The sequence below is a fragment of the Vombatus ursinus genome, unplaced genomic scaffold (genome assembly GCF_900497805.2).
Source record: "Vombatus ursinus unplaced genomic scaffold, bare-nosed wombat genome assembly UNPS02014794.1, whole genome shotgun sequence".
Classification (NCBI taxonomy): Eukaryota; Metazoa; Chordata; class Mammalia; order Diprotodontia; family Vombatidae; genus Vombatus; species Vombatus ursinus.
The window spans coordinates 19657396-19677055 of record NW_020954572.1 but is presented as its reverse complement, the minus strand read 5'-3'; the positions used below and the strand labels follow the sequence as shown (position 1 = coordinate 19677055).

Here is a 19660-nt window from a genome sequence, read left to right as displayed (position 1 = left end):
ATGGAAAAAAACAATAGTGTTATGAATTGACAGTGAGTTTTCTCAATTAGTTGTTTTCAGCTTTATTTAAGAATACGCAATATTTTATGTCTAATAGCATGAGGCCATTTCCTTCTAAAATGGCTATAGCTAGATAACGTTTGATACAGTAACAGCTAAACATGTGGAAGACATAATTGAACCTGGAATATAATTTTCCGAGTAGAGCAAGGGTTCTTAATCTGAGATCCATAGATTTCAGGGGGTCTATGAACTTGAATTGGAAAAAAAAATTTACAACTTTATTTTCATTAGCTTCTGATTGAAACTTAACATTTCCTTCAAATGCAAATTTTTTTTAAACCATCATTCTGAGATGGGGTTTTTGGCTCCACCAGACTGCCAAAGGGGATCCACAACACAAAAAGGATTAAGAACCCCCTAAATTTGAGGATTTACTTGAAGATGAGCGGTAAAATGAAAGTGTTGTAAGTTTAGATTTTATAGGCACTAAACCTTCTATATTATTGCGTGTCTCTGTCGCCATCACTCTTACTGCTTTTGTGGCTGTGACTATTACTTCCTAGGGTTCCACTGACATCCTCTTTGTATGGAATGATATGAATGAGCCCTCTGTCTTTAGAGGGCCAGAACAGACCATGGAGAAGAATGCTATTCATTATGGCAACTGGGAACACAGAGACCTTCACAACATATATGGCTTTTACCAGGTAGGATATACCAAAAGAAAAGAAAGAACACTGCTTTTCATCGGAAAATTCTTCACCTTGTAACTGCCTTAATAACTTGTCTCCCCTCCCACCTTTCCAATGTTCTTACATCTTACTCCTCTGCACATACTTTGAGATTCAGTGACACAGGCCGCCTTGCTGTTCCTCACACAAGATACTGCAGCTCCTGACTTTGAGTGTTTTCACTGGCCACATGTCCCCCCCTCCCTGGACCTCTCTGACTCCTCATCTTTGCTTCCTGACTTCCTTGGCTCCCTTCAAGTCTCAACTAGACCCCACCTCCTGCAAGAAGCTTTTCTCAGTTCTCCTTAATCTTAGTGCCTTCCCTCTGTCGGTGATCTCAAATTTATCCTGTTTTGTAATTGTTGTTGAGTTGTTTCAGTCATGTCTGACTCTTCATGACCCCATTTGGAGTTTTCTTGGTAAAGATCCTGGACTGGTTTACCATTTCCTTCTCTAGCCCATTTTATGGATGAGGAAACTAAGGCAAACAGTACCTGGCCCAGGATCACACAGCTAGTTTGTGTCTGAAGCCAGATTTGAACTCAGGAAGATGAGTCTATCTGGTACTCTATCCACTACACCACCTTAGCTGCCCAGTTTAGCCTGTATTTATCTTGTTTGTGTGAGCTCCTTGGAAGTGGAGACTGGGTTGTTTTGGGTTTTTTTAAATTTATTTTATTTTGTTTTGCCTTTCTTTGTATCCTCAGCACTTAGCACAGAACCTGGCACATAGGAGGCACTTAATAAATATTTCTTGACTTTAATCTCCAAAAAACTGATTCTGTAGCTTAGTTCTGTAACTCACAGCCACAAGGTGGCATGGTAGTACCACATTTAGTCCAAGAAGTAAGGCACATGTCATGGGTCTATTTGAAAAGAAGCATGGAAGCTTCTCCTACCTTTTTAAATGATCAAAAATACAAATTCATTATAATAGCTAAGAGTAAGCAATTTTAATTAGCAAAGCAGATAAGTCCATTGATGCAGACTTAGATAAAATTTAGCCTAGGTTCGTTTTTAATCCCTCTCTCATTTGAGAGAAGCATCAGGGTATAATGGAAAGAGTATTGGGTTTAGAGTTAAGAAACTTGGGTTCAAGTAGTTGTGTGATAACTAGTATGTCATACTCAGTTTCTTCATCTGTGAAATGGGGATAATAATGGTTAACACAGTATACCTCATAGGGTTTTTGTGAATAAAGTCCTATATAAATATGTTAATAATATCAATAAAGCATTGGTGTTTTTTACTATACATAAAACATTTTAATCATAGGTTTCTTAAAGGAGAAAACCTATGTCCCCAAGGCCACATGTGGCCTTCTAGGTCTTTGGGTGCGGCCTCTTGAGTCCATGTTTCACAGAACAAATCTTTTTATTAAGGGGATTTGTTCTGTGAAGTTTGGATTCAGTTAAAGGCTCAAACTGGAGGACCTGGAGGGCCACATCTGGCCTTGAGGCTGAAGATTCCCCACCCCTATAAGTTCTTTTCATGTCATGACAACTATTTGATTGTGGATGCTTGCTAATAGATGGAAAGTTGAAAAAAATCACTTGTTATCCAGGTCAACCTACATTTACTGTAGTATTTCCCATATTCAATTTAATCCCATATTCAATTTAGTAAACATTTATTAAGTGCCTACTATGTGCCAGGCACTGTGCTAAGTATGGAGGTTTATTTTCCTTAGCTTTGGCCTATTGCTGCTGTTATGCACAACAGTGCTTTTCACTTAAGGAATAAAATAAAAATTAAATAATTAAAGGAATGAAGCTTCTTGTTAAAGAGCTAAATAGTGAAAACATCACTCACTCTTCTAGAATTAGGAGACCTCTTTGCTAGTTTTTCTCTTTTGACTTTTCAGCAAATGGCTACAGCTGAGGGACTGATCCAGAGGTCTAAAGGGGAGGAGAGACCCTTTGTGTTGACGCGTTCTTTCTTTGCTGGATCACAGAAATATGGTAAGAGCTAGCTTCTTTTTCCAGACCCAAAAAGGCAAAATCATTGCTCTGGTTTTCTTCTGTCCTGTTTATTTACATAGCACTTAATGCTATCTTTTTTAAAAGCCCTCTGGCAGCATACACTGAGATGATGCTTTCTAAAATATATTTCAGCCCTCTAAGGTAGATTAACACCAGTCTTAGAACTATGTGGTTACTTAATCCTGCTTGATGTGTAAAAGTAGCAGCTAGGGAAGTGAGTAGGTATTTAATTATTTAGTTTGTTATTTTCAGGATGTTTTCCATTGCTGGGGTGGTCATCTTTTACACCGGAGCTGCCTCTTAGATTTTTGAAACTAGGGAAGTTGTACTTTTAGCAGACTTTGCTTTCCTTGCCCAGCTATCCCACTGAGCCATATGGCTTAAAATAGACCTACCCCCTGCCTGGAGTCAGGATCTTCTATAGCAGAACCCAGTTTGGTAGCAGCAGCAGATACAGATCTCACTGACCTTGCCCAGTAGCAGACGGTCTATTTTAAGCCTGCAGAATAGCTGGGGGCTGGGTGTCTGAGCCTGAGGAACCTCTCGCTAGAAGCTAAGCTCCATCTGCGCTATAGGGAAACAAAGCCCTCCCACTATCCCCCTGAAGACCACTACTCACAGCCCTAGGTATAACTAACTCCCAAGACATTTCCCATGGAAAGGATTTTAATGGAGATGAGAAAGGTGACCTAAAAGTGGGAGGAGCTGGTAGGTGAATTCTGAAAGAATCAGGTTAGAAATTTTAAAAGCATTTCCAAACCTGTTTTAACTTTATGAAGATTATTGAACATCTGCTTTACCAAGTCATCTCTGAGGTGTGGGGAACCCTCAGCCTCAAGACCAGATGTGGTCTTCTAGGTCTTTGGGTGCAGCCTTTTGACTGAATCCAAGTTTTACAGAGCAAATCCTTTTATTAAGAGGATTTGTTCTGCGAACTTAGTTTTTGGTTTTTTTGTTTTTTTGTTTTTGGTGAGGCAGTGGGGTTAAGTGACTTGCCCAGGGTCACACAGCTAGTGAGTATCTTACATCTGAGGCCAAATTTGAACTCAGGTCCTCCTGACTCCAGGGCCAGTACTCTATCCACTGTGCCACCTAGCTGCCCCATGTTCTGTGAACTTTGGATTCAGTCAAAGGGCTGTACTTGAGGACCTAGAGAGTATTTGTTCTGTGAAGTTTGGATTCAATCAAAAGGCCTTACCTGAGGACCTAGAGAGCCACACGTGGCCTCAAAGCCACAGGTTCCCCACCCCTGACTTAATTACTGGAAGGCTGCTTGTTCTTCAGCGTTTCACATAAGGAGGTCACCAGTTTCAGTATTACCCCCCAAGCAGGTTATAAAAGAAATTATTTAGTCAATTTTATGATGTACAGACATTATTCAGACTTTGCTGACAAAATAACCAGGTGATTAATAAAAACAAAAACATGTTTGTAACCCTTCTTTTCCAAATGGACATGATGATGTTGAGTTTCTGTTCATGAATATTTAAATATACAAATATTCTGTTTAGTGTAATAATTATGTAGCTCCATATCCTATAAAATTGCAGAGAAAAGTGAAAAAGCAGAGAAGCATCTTCTCAAAGTGATTTTTCTTGTCCCCAGGCTATCCTAAAATACTCATAACATAAAAAAAGTTACCCAAATACTGTAAATTCACCAGGATGAAAATAGAAGAAACTACTGGGATTACGTAGGTCTCTTGGAGTCAGATTTTCCCCTTTGTGGGTCGTTTTAGTGCTGTCCAGTCTGCCTTCAAAAACCTTTCCTAATTATGTCAGTTATTTCCCTAAATAGATCCTCCTGCACATCTCAAATTTGATATATTATGTGACATTTTATTTTGTTTTGTTTTTAAATGCTACTGAAAGCAAAATTGAATAACCATTTTTTAACAAAGTAAGCTATATTTCAAAGTATTTTCAAGTGTACAAAAATATTTTTGCATTCTGAGATGACAGATATAACAGTTTTAACTGGTGCCTAGTTTGTCTGTTACAAATAAGGAACTTAGGTGTTATGTGCTGAATATAGCTTGGTGTTATTTTCCTCTAATTGCCACGTTCTTTTTATACCATGTTGCTCATGTCTTAGGTGCAGTATGGACAGGAGATAATGTATCAGAATGGGGTTACCTGAAAATTTCCATCCCAATGTTGCTGACCCTCAGCGTTACTGGTATCCCTTTTTGTGGAGGTGAGATAGAATCTGATATAAGGGGCTAACGGTGTTGGGAAACAAAGAAAATGAGGTATTTTCCTCCACATTGACTATACATCTTTGCCCATCAGCTGCTTTGGGCTTTTGCAGGGATGAGTAGAGAAAGAAAAAAGGGCATTTGACTAGAAAGAAGAAAAAATAAAGAAGGGTGGGAAGGAAACTCCAGAGCAATGTACAGAAATGGAGACGAAAATGAAGCTTCCAGAGAAAGAACCACAATGTTGCTCTCTTTTGTTCTCCCCATCCCTTTCACTTTGGCAGAGTTGATGCCCAAGATTATTTTTCCTGAAATTCAGAGAGCAGTGTTCAATTCCCTGCTAAGCCCAATAAGATCCTATGAGCTTTAAAATCTGAACAGATTGTATATCAGCCTTATAGAAACTCACCCATCCAGCTAGTCTTTAAAAATCAGTGGCAGCCCAGGGAATTGCTGATCACACCCACTGTGAGTCCACTATAACTAAGAGGTCTGGGCCAGGGGTGGAGAATGAAACCGTAACTATTATTCCTTGGTTGTTACTTCTGGCCTTATTTTAAGTATTTGGCTTTTTATAGCATCAGTTTTACCAGTTTTCATGTCAAGGAGTAAAGCCATTTACCAAGACCTCTGCTTGCCCAGAGTAGTACCACCTAAATGTCTGATTTGGATTATCTTCATTTCTTTGTATAATTTCACTTCTGGTCTAGCTTTTACTGTTAAATCAAATCAGTTATCCATAATGATTTTCTGATCACATCTGGTAGACTTTTTACAGTTTGTGACTTCTGGTAGCTACAGACCTTAAGGAAGTATAGAACGCTGGATCTCACAGTGAAATAATGTCCTTCTTTTCTTCCATTGTAATTCTCTCCCCATGACCAGAACATACCATTGGATTCTGAAACAAGCTGGGTTTCTCAGTATGAGCTCTCCTATCTTTGGAGCCACTGGCACCTAATTACTCTATTATCTCGGTCTTTATGAATGAAGACATAGCCCTTTTTCTTTTGCTACTCTTGAAGGGCTTATTTTACTGACGTATTATTTACTGGAATACTCTTAGCCCCATTTGGCCTTTCTTTTTAACAACCAGCTGATGTAGGTGGATTCGTTGGGGATCCAGAGCCAGAGTTGCTGGTACGCTGGTACCAGGCTGGAGCCTACCAGCCCTTCTTCCGAGGCCATGCCACCATGAACACTAAGCGGCGTGAACCTTGGTTATTTGGAGAGGAATATACCAAGCTCATCAGAGAAGCCATCAAAGAGCGATATGGCCTCCTGCCTTTTTGGTATTCTTTGTTCTACCATGCACATGTGGCTTCTGAACCAGTCATGAGGTAAAAAGGCTTCATCCAGCCGAGGTGTCCTACTCCCCAGCCAATGACGAAAGATCATTTCAAGGATAGGGGCAAGAGTAATTACATAATACTTTAAAGAGAAAGTATATGAAGAAAATCTATGTGTTTAACTACTCAGCAAGCATATATTGTGGGCATACTCACTATGCAAGGCATGATTGACATTGTGGGGTATGTGTAGTAGGTAAAAACAAAAACAAGTCTCCGTGGCTTTGTGATTAAACTTTTATTATTTGATTTTTTAAAAAAGGAAATAGAGATATTTCTAAAAGAGAGAGTGACTCTACACTTTTCTTTAATTCATGTATTATTGAACTGAATTTTGTGCTTTAAACATGCCCCTGTGTTGGACACTTTCAAAGCCTCTGGTTTGGAGTGAAGTTTTTTGGTCTTTTTTTTTCTCCCAATAAGAAGAAAGAGAAACAACTTCCTGAATTTTAAAAAAAAAAAAAGTAGAGGGGTAGCTAGATGCTGAAATGGATAGAGCACCGGCCATGGAGTTAGGAGGACCTGAGTTCAAATCCTATCTCAGACCAGGACACTTGACACTTACTAGCTGTGTGACTCTGGGCAAGTCACTTAACCCCAATTGCCTCACATGCACACACAAAAAAAGTATATGCATACCTCAAGCCTACAGTAGTATCCTGTAGAAAAAGAACATGTAATTATAAAGACTAAGAAATTAACTATATGAGAGCACATCTTTGATAAGAAGTTATATTCAAGTTGAAGCCAGGTTTTTGGCCTTTTTTTTTTTAAATCGTCTTAATTATCTCCCAAGTAACTGTGGACAAAAATTGAACTGAGCCCTTTAAAAAATGTTTCCAGACCGCTTTGCCAATGTAATCCACCAGTGTCATGTCAATGATGGCAGTGATCATCAGTAGCCTGAATAGGCACACTGTTTATAATTTTGCTTTTTGCTAAAATTTTCACTTGTTCTACATAATAGGTGAATCTTAAGGGAAAGGATAGTGAAAGTTTACACATACTAGAATTCTCAGTGTCATAGAAATATCTGGACTGAGACTTTTTTCTTCACATAAGACAATGTTGAATTATATCAACTGCTCTTAGAATCTTGAATCCTGAAATCTTGTTTTTTTTCCCAATTTTCTGTTTATTGTTTGCAGCTAAAAAAAAACCTGTCAAAAGTTTTTTGTTTTTTTAATGAATGTGAATGCTTATATGAATAAGGAAAAAGAAATGAAGTGAAACTTTTCCTTTCCTTTTCCCAGGCCCCTCTGGGTGGAATTTCCAAAGGAATTAGAAACTTTTGGTGTGGAAGATGAGTACATGTTAGGTGAGCTGAATATTCTTTGTGCTTTTTTATAATAAGCCAGAAGACTTATCATTAAGGTTTCTGATATTAGAGCATTCAAAAGATACATAAGTACAGGGAAGAAGAAAAGATATCCCACTACAAGATTTTTAGTACTTAATTTATTTTTTTTGTTTGTTTTGTTTTTTGTTGCCCCCTAGTACTTAATTTATTAGCAAGATCTTAACACTATTTTGGGGCAGCTGGGTGGCACAGTGGATATAGTACAGACCTGGAGTCAGGAAGACTCCTTTTCCTAAATTCAAATCTGGCTGTGTGACCCTGGGTAAGTCACTTCACTTTGTTTCCTCATCTGTAAAATGAGCTGGAGAAGGGAATGGCAAACCACTCTAGTATCTCTGCCAAGAAAACCCCAAATGGGGTCACCAAGAGTTGGACATGACTGAAAAAACTCAAAAACAACAACACTATTTTCCAATGTAATTTTCTATCTTGTGAGGTTCACGTTAGCATTGGGTTCTGGAAGTAGCATATTCCCAAAAGACCCATTTTTGCAGTTCAGTCTTGCTTTATCAACCCTACTTGTGGAATTCAATTTAGGATTCTAATTTCCAGATCCATACCCACTCTAGCAAGATCCTTACAAATGCACCTATAGCAGCAACATACTCAGTGATACTGCAGGGGCCTGAAGGAGACAGTTGGACTCAGTAGGAATGATGTATGCTAATATCTTTACTGAAGCATCATGCTTCCCTGCATCTACAGACATGTCTTCATGACACTAGTTCCTTAAACCTTGAAAGGACAGAAAAAGAGTTTTTAGACCTCTTATAAGAAAACTAGTTTAACTTATTTTCCATTCCTTTTTTTTAGGAAGTGCTTTGCTAATACATCCAGTCACAGAGCCAAAGGTCACAATGGTTGATGTGTTTTTGCCTGGGTCTGAAGAGGTAAGAATAAATAATAAGTTATTCTATGTCATATATGTCCTTCATTCTTTAAAGAAAAAAATTCATTGTTTTTTTCCCATTTTACATCACCATCACTTCCCAATAACTCTCATCACTGGTTGACCTTCCCAATGGAACCTTCCCAGGTGGGTGGCTAGTTGGTACAGTGGATAGAGCACTGGGTCTGGAGTCAGGAAGACCTAAGTTCAAATCTAGCCTCAGACACTTTCTAGCTGTGTGACTCTGGGCAAGTCACTTAACCTCTTTTGCCTCAGTTTCATGTACTATAAAAATGAGGATGATAATAGCACCTATCTCACAGGGTTGTTGTGAGAATCAAACAAGACAGTATTTGTAAAGTGCTTAGCACAGCACCTGGCACATGGTAAGCACTATATAAATGCTTATTCCCTTATCTTCTCCTTGTAATAAATAAGTTATCTATACAGCTGGCCATTTATTTATAGAGTCGTAGCTTTGGGAAGCATTTGGACAAAGAGCATGATAGCACAAATATGCAAAAGCAGCAGATGTTTTTAATATACCATTGTCTGTCCATGGCCTAAATACATGTATTAATCTTTAACTCTCAGGAGCCAACCTCCAGACCTTAAAAGTGTAATAAGCAATTAATATTCATTCAGGGCTTTGTTCAACAAGCCATTAGAAGGTCTACAAGAAACTGAAGGTAGAAGAGATGTCAGTATTGCACAAATTAGCCTGTATATACACATATATTATATATATGCCCATTATATATATTTCAGTTGTGTCCCTCTCTTCGTGACCCCATTTGGGGTTTTCTTGGCAAAGATACTGGAGTGCTTTGCCATTTCCTTCTCCAGCCCAGGTCTTCCAAGGCACTTTAGATATATTATCTCATTTGAACTTCACAGTAACCCTGTAAGGTAGATGCTATTATTATTCCCATTTTAGAGATGAAGAAATTGAGACTGAGAGAGAATAAATGACTTGCTCAGAGTCACACAGCTAGTAAATGTCTAAAGCAGGATTCAAACTTTCTGACTCCAAGTTCCGCACTCGTCAAGTTCTGTTCTGTGAAATTACTTCATGAGGTTCTCTTGGTACTTTGGTAACTAACTTCAGAAGGTCCACAGAGGGGGTCCAAGACATAGCTATCTTATTGTAAAATTCCACTATATATTACAACAATATTCTAACTTATACATGCATATATAGGACAGCTAGGTGTTGCAGTGGATAGAGCACCTGGCCTGGAGTCAGCAAGACCTGAGTTCAAATCTGGCCTCAGACACTTACTAGCTGTGTGACCCTGGGCAAGTCACTTAACTCTGTTTGCCTTGGTTTCCTCATCTGTAAAATGAGCTGGAGGAGGAAATGACAAACCACTCTAGAATCTTTGCCAAGAAAACCCCAAATGGGATCACGAAGAGCTGGAAACAACTAAAACAGCTGAACAACAACACACATATATAATTATATATTGATGTATATTCTTTCTGAGTTTCTTTCTTATTAAAATTTATTTTGTTTTCCCCTTCCATATCCAATCACTGTCCTCCCATTTGCCACCACTGACATCTGTTTCCCTTCTTACAGTTTTCCTTCTTTCTTGATTTCTTTTTCTCTACTTCTTAATTCCTCTGCCTTTCTGCCTTTCTCTCCCTTATACTACCCCTCATAGCACGGGAAATATTAAGCTTTTATAGAAGCTTAGTGAGTTGACTAACCAGCCCTATTCCATACTTAAACTTTAGCTCTTTTAAGCCCTTCATGGCAGCACATGTCCTCCTTAATGTCTACCCATGAAAACAAATCCAGTTATTTGAACTTTCTAGTTACTTGGATTTTAGATGAACTGAAGTTTATTGTTCAAGGAAAATTTGAACCCTCTTGTTAATATACTTTTTGGATGACCTATTCCTTTTCAGGTCTGGTATGACTTTCGGACATTTGTTCGTTGGGAAGGAGCACGTAGCCTGAAGGTCCCCATAACCTTGGATAGGGTAAGTTATGTTTAGACCTCTGTTTTCATCTACTGCATTCACTTAGAGCCAAAAGCTTTAGAGTTCTGTCTAACATATTCCATTTTAGTGAAAAGTATGCAGAATCACACACAAACCACTAGGACTGAGAGGAACCTGTTGTGACTAAAGACAAAGTTTCTGGATATTAACAATCTAATTATTAACTAAGCTAGCCAATAGTCGATAAATTGATGGTCTCTGGTTTCTCTCGGTAACCAAAAACGAGAAAGGAAAACTCTGAAACACCTTAAATCAGGTGTGTTCCTTCTGACAGTGAGCTCCCCTGACAAGCAAAACTCAACTCTGATTGGTGGTTTAATGAGGAGGTGGGCTAGACATTCTTCAGCTCCTCCTGCTGGCAACATAATTGATCATGAGACCCAGCAGCCTCTAGCAGTGGGGCTGGGGAAGCCATTTCCATCCGGATCTCTGGCTATTTTTCTCCTTCATGAACCAGGTCACTTCAGGCTCTAATGAAGAAACCAAGGTCACACAAGTGGCTCTTGGTAACTCTTGGTAGTGAGAACCAGCCCATTCTACCTTATGCCTTTGTGATAAACAAAAGCCATGCTCCTATTGGGGTGGGGCCTAGTCCAACCTAGTTAAACAGCAGGTGCCTTGGGGACTAGGAGTAATCATATTACTGGTCAAGCCCTTCAGAGACCAACTGACCTTTTCAGGAGTGGAGTCCTAACAAAAATAGAAGGAAAAGGATGGATCACAAATTAATAATTAGATATTAAAATAATAGTATAAGTTTCTCTCAGACCACCTACCTTATCTAATGCAATGTATACTTGAACAGTCATCCCCTCTACAACATTCCTACATTCCTAACAATGGTCATCTAGCCTTGGCTTGAAGACCCTTAATGATGGAAGAATCCACTGCCTCTTACTTATTCCATTTTGGGACAAGATGGGGTTTTTCTCCTTATATTTCAAGCCAAAGTTTGCCTGTCTACAACTGTAAGCCTTCTCTCTTTGCTCTGTCCTCTAGGACTAAGCAGAATGTTGAACCTCTCTTCCATATAACAAGCTTCAGACATTTAAAGACAGATAACTTCATCCCCAAGTCTTTCTCCCAAAACATCTCAATTCCATCAATTCTGTCTGTAATTTTTAATTGCTATTTAAAATACATTAATGATGATATATTAACTTTTACTTTACAACACAAGCATTTATCTCAAGGACCTTGATCCCTTCTCGTAGATGCCAGTGGAGAGGTGAATGAGTGGCACCTTTCCATGTACTGCATCACTGTCTGAGATCTTACAGTTGGGCACTCAGTAAATGTTTCTAGAATTGAATGAGCTTCATTTATTAACTTTTTACTAAATAACCAAAAAACAGTTGTGTAGCAACAAAAATAAGGACCTGAGTAGAATGGAGATAAATAGATAGGCATTCATGTTTAGCTTTCTCAAAAAAAAAAAAAAAAAAAAAAAAGAGCATCATTGCAAAAACTCCTACGTATATGACTACCAAAGTTTCCTAGACTGTTAGAGCTGGACCTGTACTTTGAGTTCATCAATCCCTATTCAGGGTGGCGGGGGAGGGGGTGTCACCTACCCAAAGTCACATTCTATAGACACTCCCTGTAGTCATCTCAAGGGGCAGGAAACAGATTTGTAAAGTAAAGAAGAGCACATTAGTTGCAAGAGTGTTAAAAGAAAGCTTATCTCCAAAAAAATTTTTTATAAGAGCCCCTCATGGTGTGCTATTTTGTGATGAACATTTGGTGCTGCGTGTTTTAAACACACAAACGTGTGTTTTAAAATGTATGTTTTGGTTTTTAAACCAACCTGATTTTGAACCTATTTCCATGGCTGGACAAAATAATTAGGAAGTATGTAAAAAAAATTTATTTTTGTGAAATGTGGGGATAAACATATTTAGGCTATTCTATAACAGGAATCTTTTTTTAAAAATTTTATCACAGTTTCTATAAAAGGAATCTTAAAGAGACTGCATTAGAGAAAAAACAACAACAACATGGAACAGAATGGAGTTCATCACTTAGGTATGGGGCAGGTAGTGGAAACAGGTACAGGGAACAAGAAATTGTTTCCCCCCCAAATAAATGAAAAAAAATCATCTTTTTAAATCTAGACATGTTTTTCTATCTATATTTTTTTTATATATCTATTTCTATGTATATATTTCTTTATATATATTTATTTCATGGTCAGCCCCACCTCCTGCCCCACCACCATATTCAGAAACTGTGCTCACAAATTATTTGTGCTCCTACCTTTGCATTGGCATGGATATTCATTGCAAAATATCTAGTAGTTCCACTTTGAGATTTGTGAATTCTTATGTGAATTCTCCTTCCCTGAAATTTCTGTTCTTTATAGATACCAGTGTTCCAGTGAGGAGGAAGTGTGGTGCCGATGAAGACGGCTGTAGGGAGATCCACAGGGTGGATGACCCATCTCCCATATGAACTTCGTGTTGCTCTGGACACCAAAGTATTTAGGAATTATTTCCTTCACACATCTCAATTTGGTTATTTCTCTCCGTCTTCTGATGATAGCCTTCTGGGTTTATGGTATAAAGCATGTAAAAGTGTAGAATTCCCACCCATGAAATCCCTAGAGCAAGGGCATTTCTAACTTAGACGTAAAAATGAACTTTTCACTTCCCTTTCTGAATCATCGTCATTGCTGTTATTAAGGTGTTCAATGTCCGCTATCAAATCCTCGGGATTTAAAAGTTACATCATAATTTTTTTGGAAATAAATTCTAAACTGTCTCCCAGGTTTATTACGGTTAGATATTGTGAGTTGTGGGTGAATCCTAATTATAGGATTATAGAGTCATGGTTGTGGAATTGGAAGGGACCTTAAAGGTCCGCTAATCCAACCCCCTTATACTGGTCTTCCCAGTATTGTTCTGACTGGATATCCGACAATTTGAAAAGACATCTTCCAGCAGAATGTTAGCAATCCTTAATGTTTCTCATTACACACACTGAAATTTCAACAGGCTGTCTGGCATCATAGAATAGCTGGGTTGGTAGTGGAGAAAACCCTAAGAGCTTACAGGCACCTAGGGCCAAGTTGGAGTCACTATAAAGCTGACCTCGGTTTTAGTGGTACAGGACCAGGCATCTCCACAGCCTGATCCCTACTGTCCAACTCTATTCCATATGAAAATGTGAAGGATCTATTATTCTGTCAATTTAGGGAACCCTTTTCACTAAAGAAGATTGCAACTTATCTTTGACTTAAATAGATATGGCCTAGAAAGTTGCCTGAAGCACATACAGGTGAAGTCACTTGCCCAGGATTATTGTTCATTCGTTTCAGTCATGTCTAACTTCTTGAGACCCCATTTAGGGTCTTCTTGGCAAAGATACAGGAGCAGTTTGCCATTTCATTCTCCAGCTCCTGTGACAGATGAGAAAACCGAGGCAAACAAGGTTAAATGACTTGCCCAGAGTCACATAGCTAGTAAGTGTCTGAGGCCAGTTGCTTAGGATTACATAGCTACTAAGGGCCACAGGAAAGATTCAAACCCAGATCTTTCTGATTCCAAGTTTAGCATTCTCTTTACTACGCCAACATTGCTTTAGAATATGGTTGATTCACCTTATGCTAACAGGTCCTGCCGTATCTTGTGTGGTACCCGATTGTCAAAATGTCTCATGTATGTACTAGGTCTTCCACAACATTTACTTCAGTGACCTTCATCCCTTGGAAGAGGTGCCGATGGAGCCTGTCACCGAGATGAACAAGTGCTATCTTTCCATGTACTGCGCCATTGTCTGAGATCTTACTGTTAAGCACTCAGTAAATGTTTGTCGGATTGAATGAGCTTTATTTTCTTCTCAATTATCTGTCCTACCTAGAAAATCATGACTAGCTGGATTTCGTAACTTCTTTCTCCAGGGCTCTTCAAGAGGTGAACTCTACCTTGATGATGGGCATTCATTCCAATACCTCCATCAAAAGCAATTCCTTCATAGGAAGTTTTCATTCTGTGATGGTGTTTTGTCCTCCAGGTAATGACAGCTGAGGAGAGCTGTGTATTTTAAACACATTATAATACACATTTTAGCTGCTTCATAATGTACAGCTAATGAGAAAACACCATTTTTATTTTATTTTTTTTGAGAACACCATTTTTAAAAAGGACCACCAAAAGCCTTGTATGGGGTTTCTTATCCAACATTTCCTGCCGTATATTTTCCCTTTTCTATTAAAAAAAATTAGATCTGGGGTTCAGTGAACTCTCGTCAATTTTGACCCTCAGTGACTTCTCACAAAATGGTAGAATGACCACAGTAAAGCAGGGGGAAAGTCATTGCAATTAGGAGCTTGGGTATTTGGGCCTCTGCATTTGAAGTAATTTTTTATCTTTGTTCATCTCAATTAGAAATGCCACCTGAATTGTTATTTTTCCAGCTTGGAGTGGCAGATGTGAGGGGAAATACATACCAGGCTCAGGTAGTCACAGAGACTCCTTACTGGAAGTACTAATCTGGTGACAAATTTACGTGATTTTTTTTTAGCTCCCTTCCCCAATCCCTTTTCCATTCCTTCATCTGAGGTTAACCATATCTATTTCTTCTAGCTGTGCAGATGAAAATGGTCATTACCACAGCGAGTGCATAGTGGAAAAAGTCCTGATCCTGGGTATCAATAAGCAGCCTTCCTCTGTGACTGCCAGTTCTTCTGGTAAGAAAATGGGCCATTCTTTACTTTGCCTTTTTTTTTTTTTTTGCAAATGTCATAGCATTTGGGTATGAATAAAATGACTAGTCCCTGGAGACCTAACCTCCTCATTCATCCATACGCTAATAGAGACCAAATCTACTGCTCTTTTATCTTCACTTCATACCCCCATTGATCTTCTTGGTCAATAGATTGATTTATTTGTAATCTGTAGATATGTATCCACTATCAAATACTTGGGGTTTAAAAGTTACATCATAGTTTTTCTGGAAATCACTTCTAAACTGTGTCCCAAGTTTATTACAGTTAGATATTGTGAGTCGCAGATGAATCCTAATTATAGGATAATAGGGTTGGAAGGGACCTTAGAGGTCATCTAATCCAACCCCATTATTTTACAGATGAGGAAACTGAGGCATGAAAAGGTTAAGTGACATCCACAAAGTCACACAGGTATAAAGTGGCAGAGCCAGGATTCATACATGGAACGTCTCGTTCCAAAGCCAGCACTATGTCCACTATCCCACACTGCCCTTTTTTTATGGCTCTTGTTGACAGGCATAGACTTGAAAGTCAAGGTTTGATTGCTGTCTTACTCACTAAGTTTCTCACATAAATGCCCCATATTCATGTCCCAGTTTCTTTCCAACCAGCTTCATAATCAAAACTGTGGGGTTGATTTGACATCCTAAAAGTTCTAGTTGGTATGGTCAAGTATTCTTCTGAATGGAGCACTCCACTTCTTAAGGAGACAGTTCTGTCATTGTTATTCCTCATTTTATGCTTCAGAGAAGATGTTTTCCCCACCAAGTCCTGATAGAGACTTTTTGTTCTCTTGAAATTTAGACGGGACAGAGAAGCAGGTGGCTTTTACCTACTTCTCCAAGACAGCTGTGCTTCACCTGGAAAACCTTTCATTGAATGTCGTTGCTGATTGGGAGATCCATGTCAAGTGATAAGAGAAGCAGGACCTTCACAGCCTTTGAAGGAAAGAAGACCGATCTTGGAGGATGTCAAGAGCCCTCTGTAATGAGCTCCTGCCTGGCTTGTGCTGCTCTCTAATCGACCTGCCTGGCTCAAAGAGACCCATCACTGCTCACAGGCTAGCCGGTTAACGAAGGGGCATGATGATATTTCACACTTTCTTTTCTTTTTAATTTTTTGGGCGTGATAGCTTTGATTTCATTTTGTCAGAAGCTGGTGCTTTTCCTTGAAACACATCACTTAGAAACAGCAAATTGCCGTCATTGCTTAATGTTTTTGGTTTCACAGAGTCGTGATTTGGGATGGCACTGTGCCAAGCACTGTAACACAATGAGCCCCCTCTCCTTCCTCTGCCAGGTGGAGCAGGCTTTAGATAGAGTGACGGGTGGGAGCAGCTCTGTAGGATTTGTTCCCACCTGTGCCTATCCCTGGCCACACCACTAAAGGGAGTCATGGCCTTAGACAAAGCTGACAGCTGGGGTGCTGCAGGAATTCTGCCATATGTATGTGGTGTGCACTCTGAAGTTATATCACACCCACTCTGGGATAAGTGAAACAAAACCCTGAATGGCAGCTGAGAGCTTTTTTGGTCTAAAAATTAGCTTGAGAAGAGCAAAGATAGCTCTCCCCTAAATTAACCCAGGAGGGTTAATCTTGAGCATCCTCCCAGGCTAACAAGAACTTTTCCATATATCAGTATTACTTTTACAGATTAATTTTACATAAATATTACTTTCCAGCTCAAAGGCCTATAGTGAGCCTACACTGCCCAACATTTCAAGGAATAAGTGGGCCCTTCTGAGCCCACCCTGTTCCTCCAGCTTTGTCTCACACACTCTAGAACACAGACCCAGTGTTCTGAGTCCTTCCGCTGTCTTCCACATATGGTATACTAATTCCTGCCCTCATTCTTTTGCTTCTAAATGTCCCCAAATACTATTCTCTTAATCCAGATCTTGCTTATCCTTCAAAGTATAGTTCAAGTCTCGCCTTCTCCATGAAGCTTTTCCAATTGTTCCAACGTTCAGTAACCTGTCTCTTCTCAGAAATTTAGCGTAGCAAAATCAATGCAATGCAGTCCATCAATAAAAAGGGAAGCTGTTGATTATGAAAAGAGCTTTGCCTCAAATGTCTCTGATAATACTAAGATATACAGGGGAGTAATACAGGTACATAAGATCAAGAGCTTTTCTCATGGATAAGTGGTTAAGGGAGATGAACCGACAGTCCTTGAAGGAAGAACTACAAATCGACGGGCACGTAAAAGGGCAGCCAGGTAGTGCAGTAGATAGAGTCCCGGGACTGGAGTCAGGAAGACCAGAGTACAAATCTGGCTTCAGACACTTACTCGCTTCGTGACCCTAGGCAAGACGTTTATCCCTGTTTGCCTCAGTTGCTCATCTGGAAAATGAGCTGGAAAAGGAAATGGCAAACCACTGCAGTATCTTTGCCAAGAAAACTCCAAATGGGGCTACAAAAGAGTTGGAAACAACTGAACAACAGCTGTGTAAAAATTGCTCCTAATAGTAATAATAACGAGCATTTCTATAGTACTTTAAGATTTACAATATGTTTTGTCTTATTTGATCCTCGAAACAACACTATGAGGTAGATGCTATTACTATCCACATTTTACAGATAAGGAAACAGAAGCTTAGAGAGATCAGGTGACTCGTCTAGAATCACAGAATTAGTAAGCATCTGAGAGTGAGTTTGAACTCAAGCCTTCCTAATTCTGGGTCTGGTGCTCTATCCACTCTATCAATAATGAGAAATATTAATCAAAGCAACTCTGAGATTCTACCTCTCATTTACCAAATTGGTAAAGATGACAAAAGATGGAAATAATTAACATTGGAGGGGCTGTGGAAAGACAGGTACTCTAATACAAGTTGATGGAACTGTGAACTGTTTCAACCATTCTGGAAACCAATTTAGAATTATGCTAAAGAAATGACTGAAGTGCCCACATCCCATGATGCATAGACTCCACTGATTAGGCATATGATGCAAAGAGATCAAGATTAAAACGTAACCCTATCTTGCCCCTGGTGAATCAATTTAGCCTTACACTATCTTCTGCTCTCCAGGCCCTTGCCTCCTAGTCCTTTCAACAGTCATTCCATGCCAAGCCCAATCCCAGAAACTGAGGGGAAAACCACAAAACTAGGCTGATTTTGGATCTACTACAAATTTATGTTGTCTACTCTCAACTGGGCCCTTGCTGCAACAAGGCAGTCATTCTTCTCCTACCTAATCTGTCTCCACGGTGACTATTCCAAACCTCTTCATCTCCTCAACCCTCCAGTAGTGTCCTGTCCCTCTCTTTCTCCTACCCATCCTCTCAGCTGAGGACCTCACCTCATACTTTACTGAAAAAAAAAAAATGGAGGCCAATAGCCAGGAGCTCCCTCTTCTCCCCTTCCCTTCATCTCAATAGCTCAGGCATCTTCTCCAATTGTCTCCTTCACTCTTCTCTCCTTGCCTAGGCCAATCTTGATCCCATCCCCTTCTAACTTCTCTTACAGACTACCCTCACAATATATCCACTCATGAATTTTTGGTCTCTCCCTATCTCCTTCTCTGTTGTCTACGAACATGCCCACATCTTATACATCTTAAAAAAAAAATCTGTCACTTGGCCTTACCATCCTCATTTGCTCTTGATATATATCTCTTCTCCCCTTCTTGACCAAACTTCTTGAGAAAGCAATGTTCTCTTGGTACCCCCACTTCTTCCCTTCTCTCATTCTGTCCTAAACCCTATGCAGTCTTTTTTTTTATTTGTAGACTTTTAACTTCTGACCTCACCATCACCTGAAACTCCTCTCTCCAAAGTTACCAATGATGTCTTAAGTCCAAATATAAAGGCCTTTTCTTGCGCATCATCCTTCTTGACCTCTCTCTAGCATTTGACGCTGTTGAACATTTTCTCATCCTGGTTGATCCCCCCTCTGGATTTTTGTGATACTGCTGACTCTCACTTCTCTCCAGTTCTTCATCCACACCACACCCACTCACCAGGATATCCCCCAGTGCTTTATCCTGGGCCCTGTTCTCATCCCTCTGTTATCTCACTTGATGATCTCATTAGCTCCCATGCATTTACTCATCACCTCTATACAAATGATTCCTAAATCCATATATCCAGCCATAGTCTTCCTCCTGAGCTGCAGTCCCATGTCACCAACTGCATTTTGGACAACTCTAAGTGGATGCCTTTAGATATCTCAAATTTAGCACGTTCAGAACAGAATTCGTGTTTCCCAGATATAGGCCAATATGCAAATGAGATCAGAGAGTAATAGTCCTATATATACAAAAATATTTATAGCAACCCAAAAACTGGAAATTAAAACAATGGAGAATGACTGAATGAGTTGTAGGATATGAATGTGATGGAGTACTATTGCATTACAAGAAATGAGGGGCAGCAAGGTGACGCAGTAGATAGGGCACCAGCCCTGGATT

At 39.4% G+C, this 19660-nt stretch overlaps 1 protein-coding gene across 1 annotated transcript in view; it reads left to right on the top strand.

The window, feature by feature from the left end:
* The window catches only part of GANC (glucosidase alpha, neutral C), a 54987-nt gene extending 37468 nt beyond the window's left edge, over positions 1–17519 (top strand). Inside the window, 11 exon segments of the mRNA XM_027869842.1 lie at positions 567–710; positions 2599–2695; positions 4811–4912; positions 6010–6253; positions 7516–7580; positions 8436–8512; positions 10426–10500; positions 12884–12997; positions 14420–14532; positions 15105–15208; positions 16052–17519. Of these exon segments, the coding sequence (XP_027725643.1) occupies positions 567–710; positions 2599–2695; positions 4811–4912; positions 6010–6253; positions 7516–7580; positions 8436–8512; positions 10426–10500; positions 12884–12997; positions 14420–14532; positions 15105–15208; positions 16052–16161 (1245 nt within the window). The 3' untranslated portion in view covers positions 16162–17519.
* The last annotated feature ends 2141 nt before the right edge of the window (positions 17520–19660 follow it).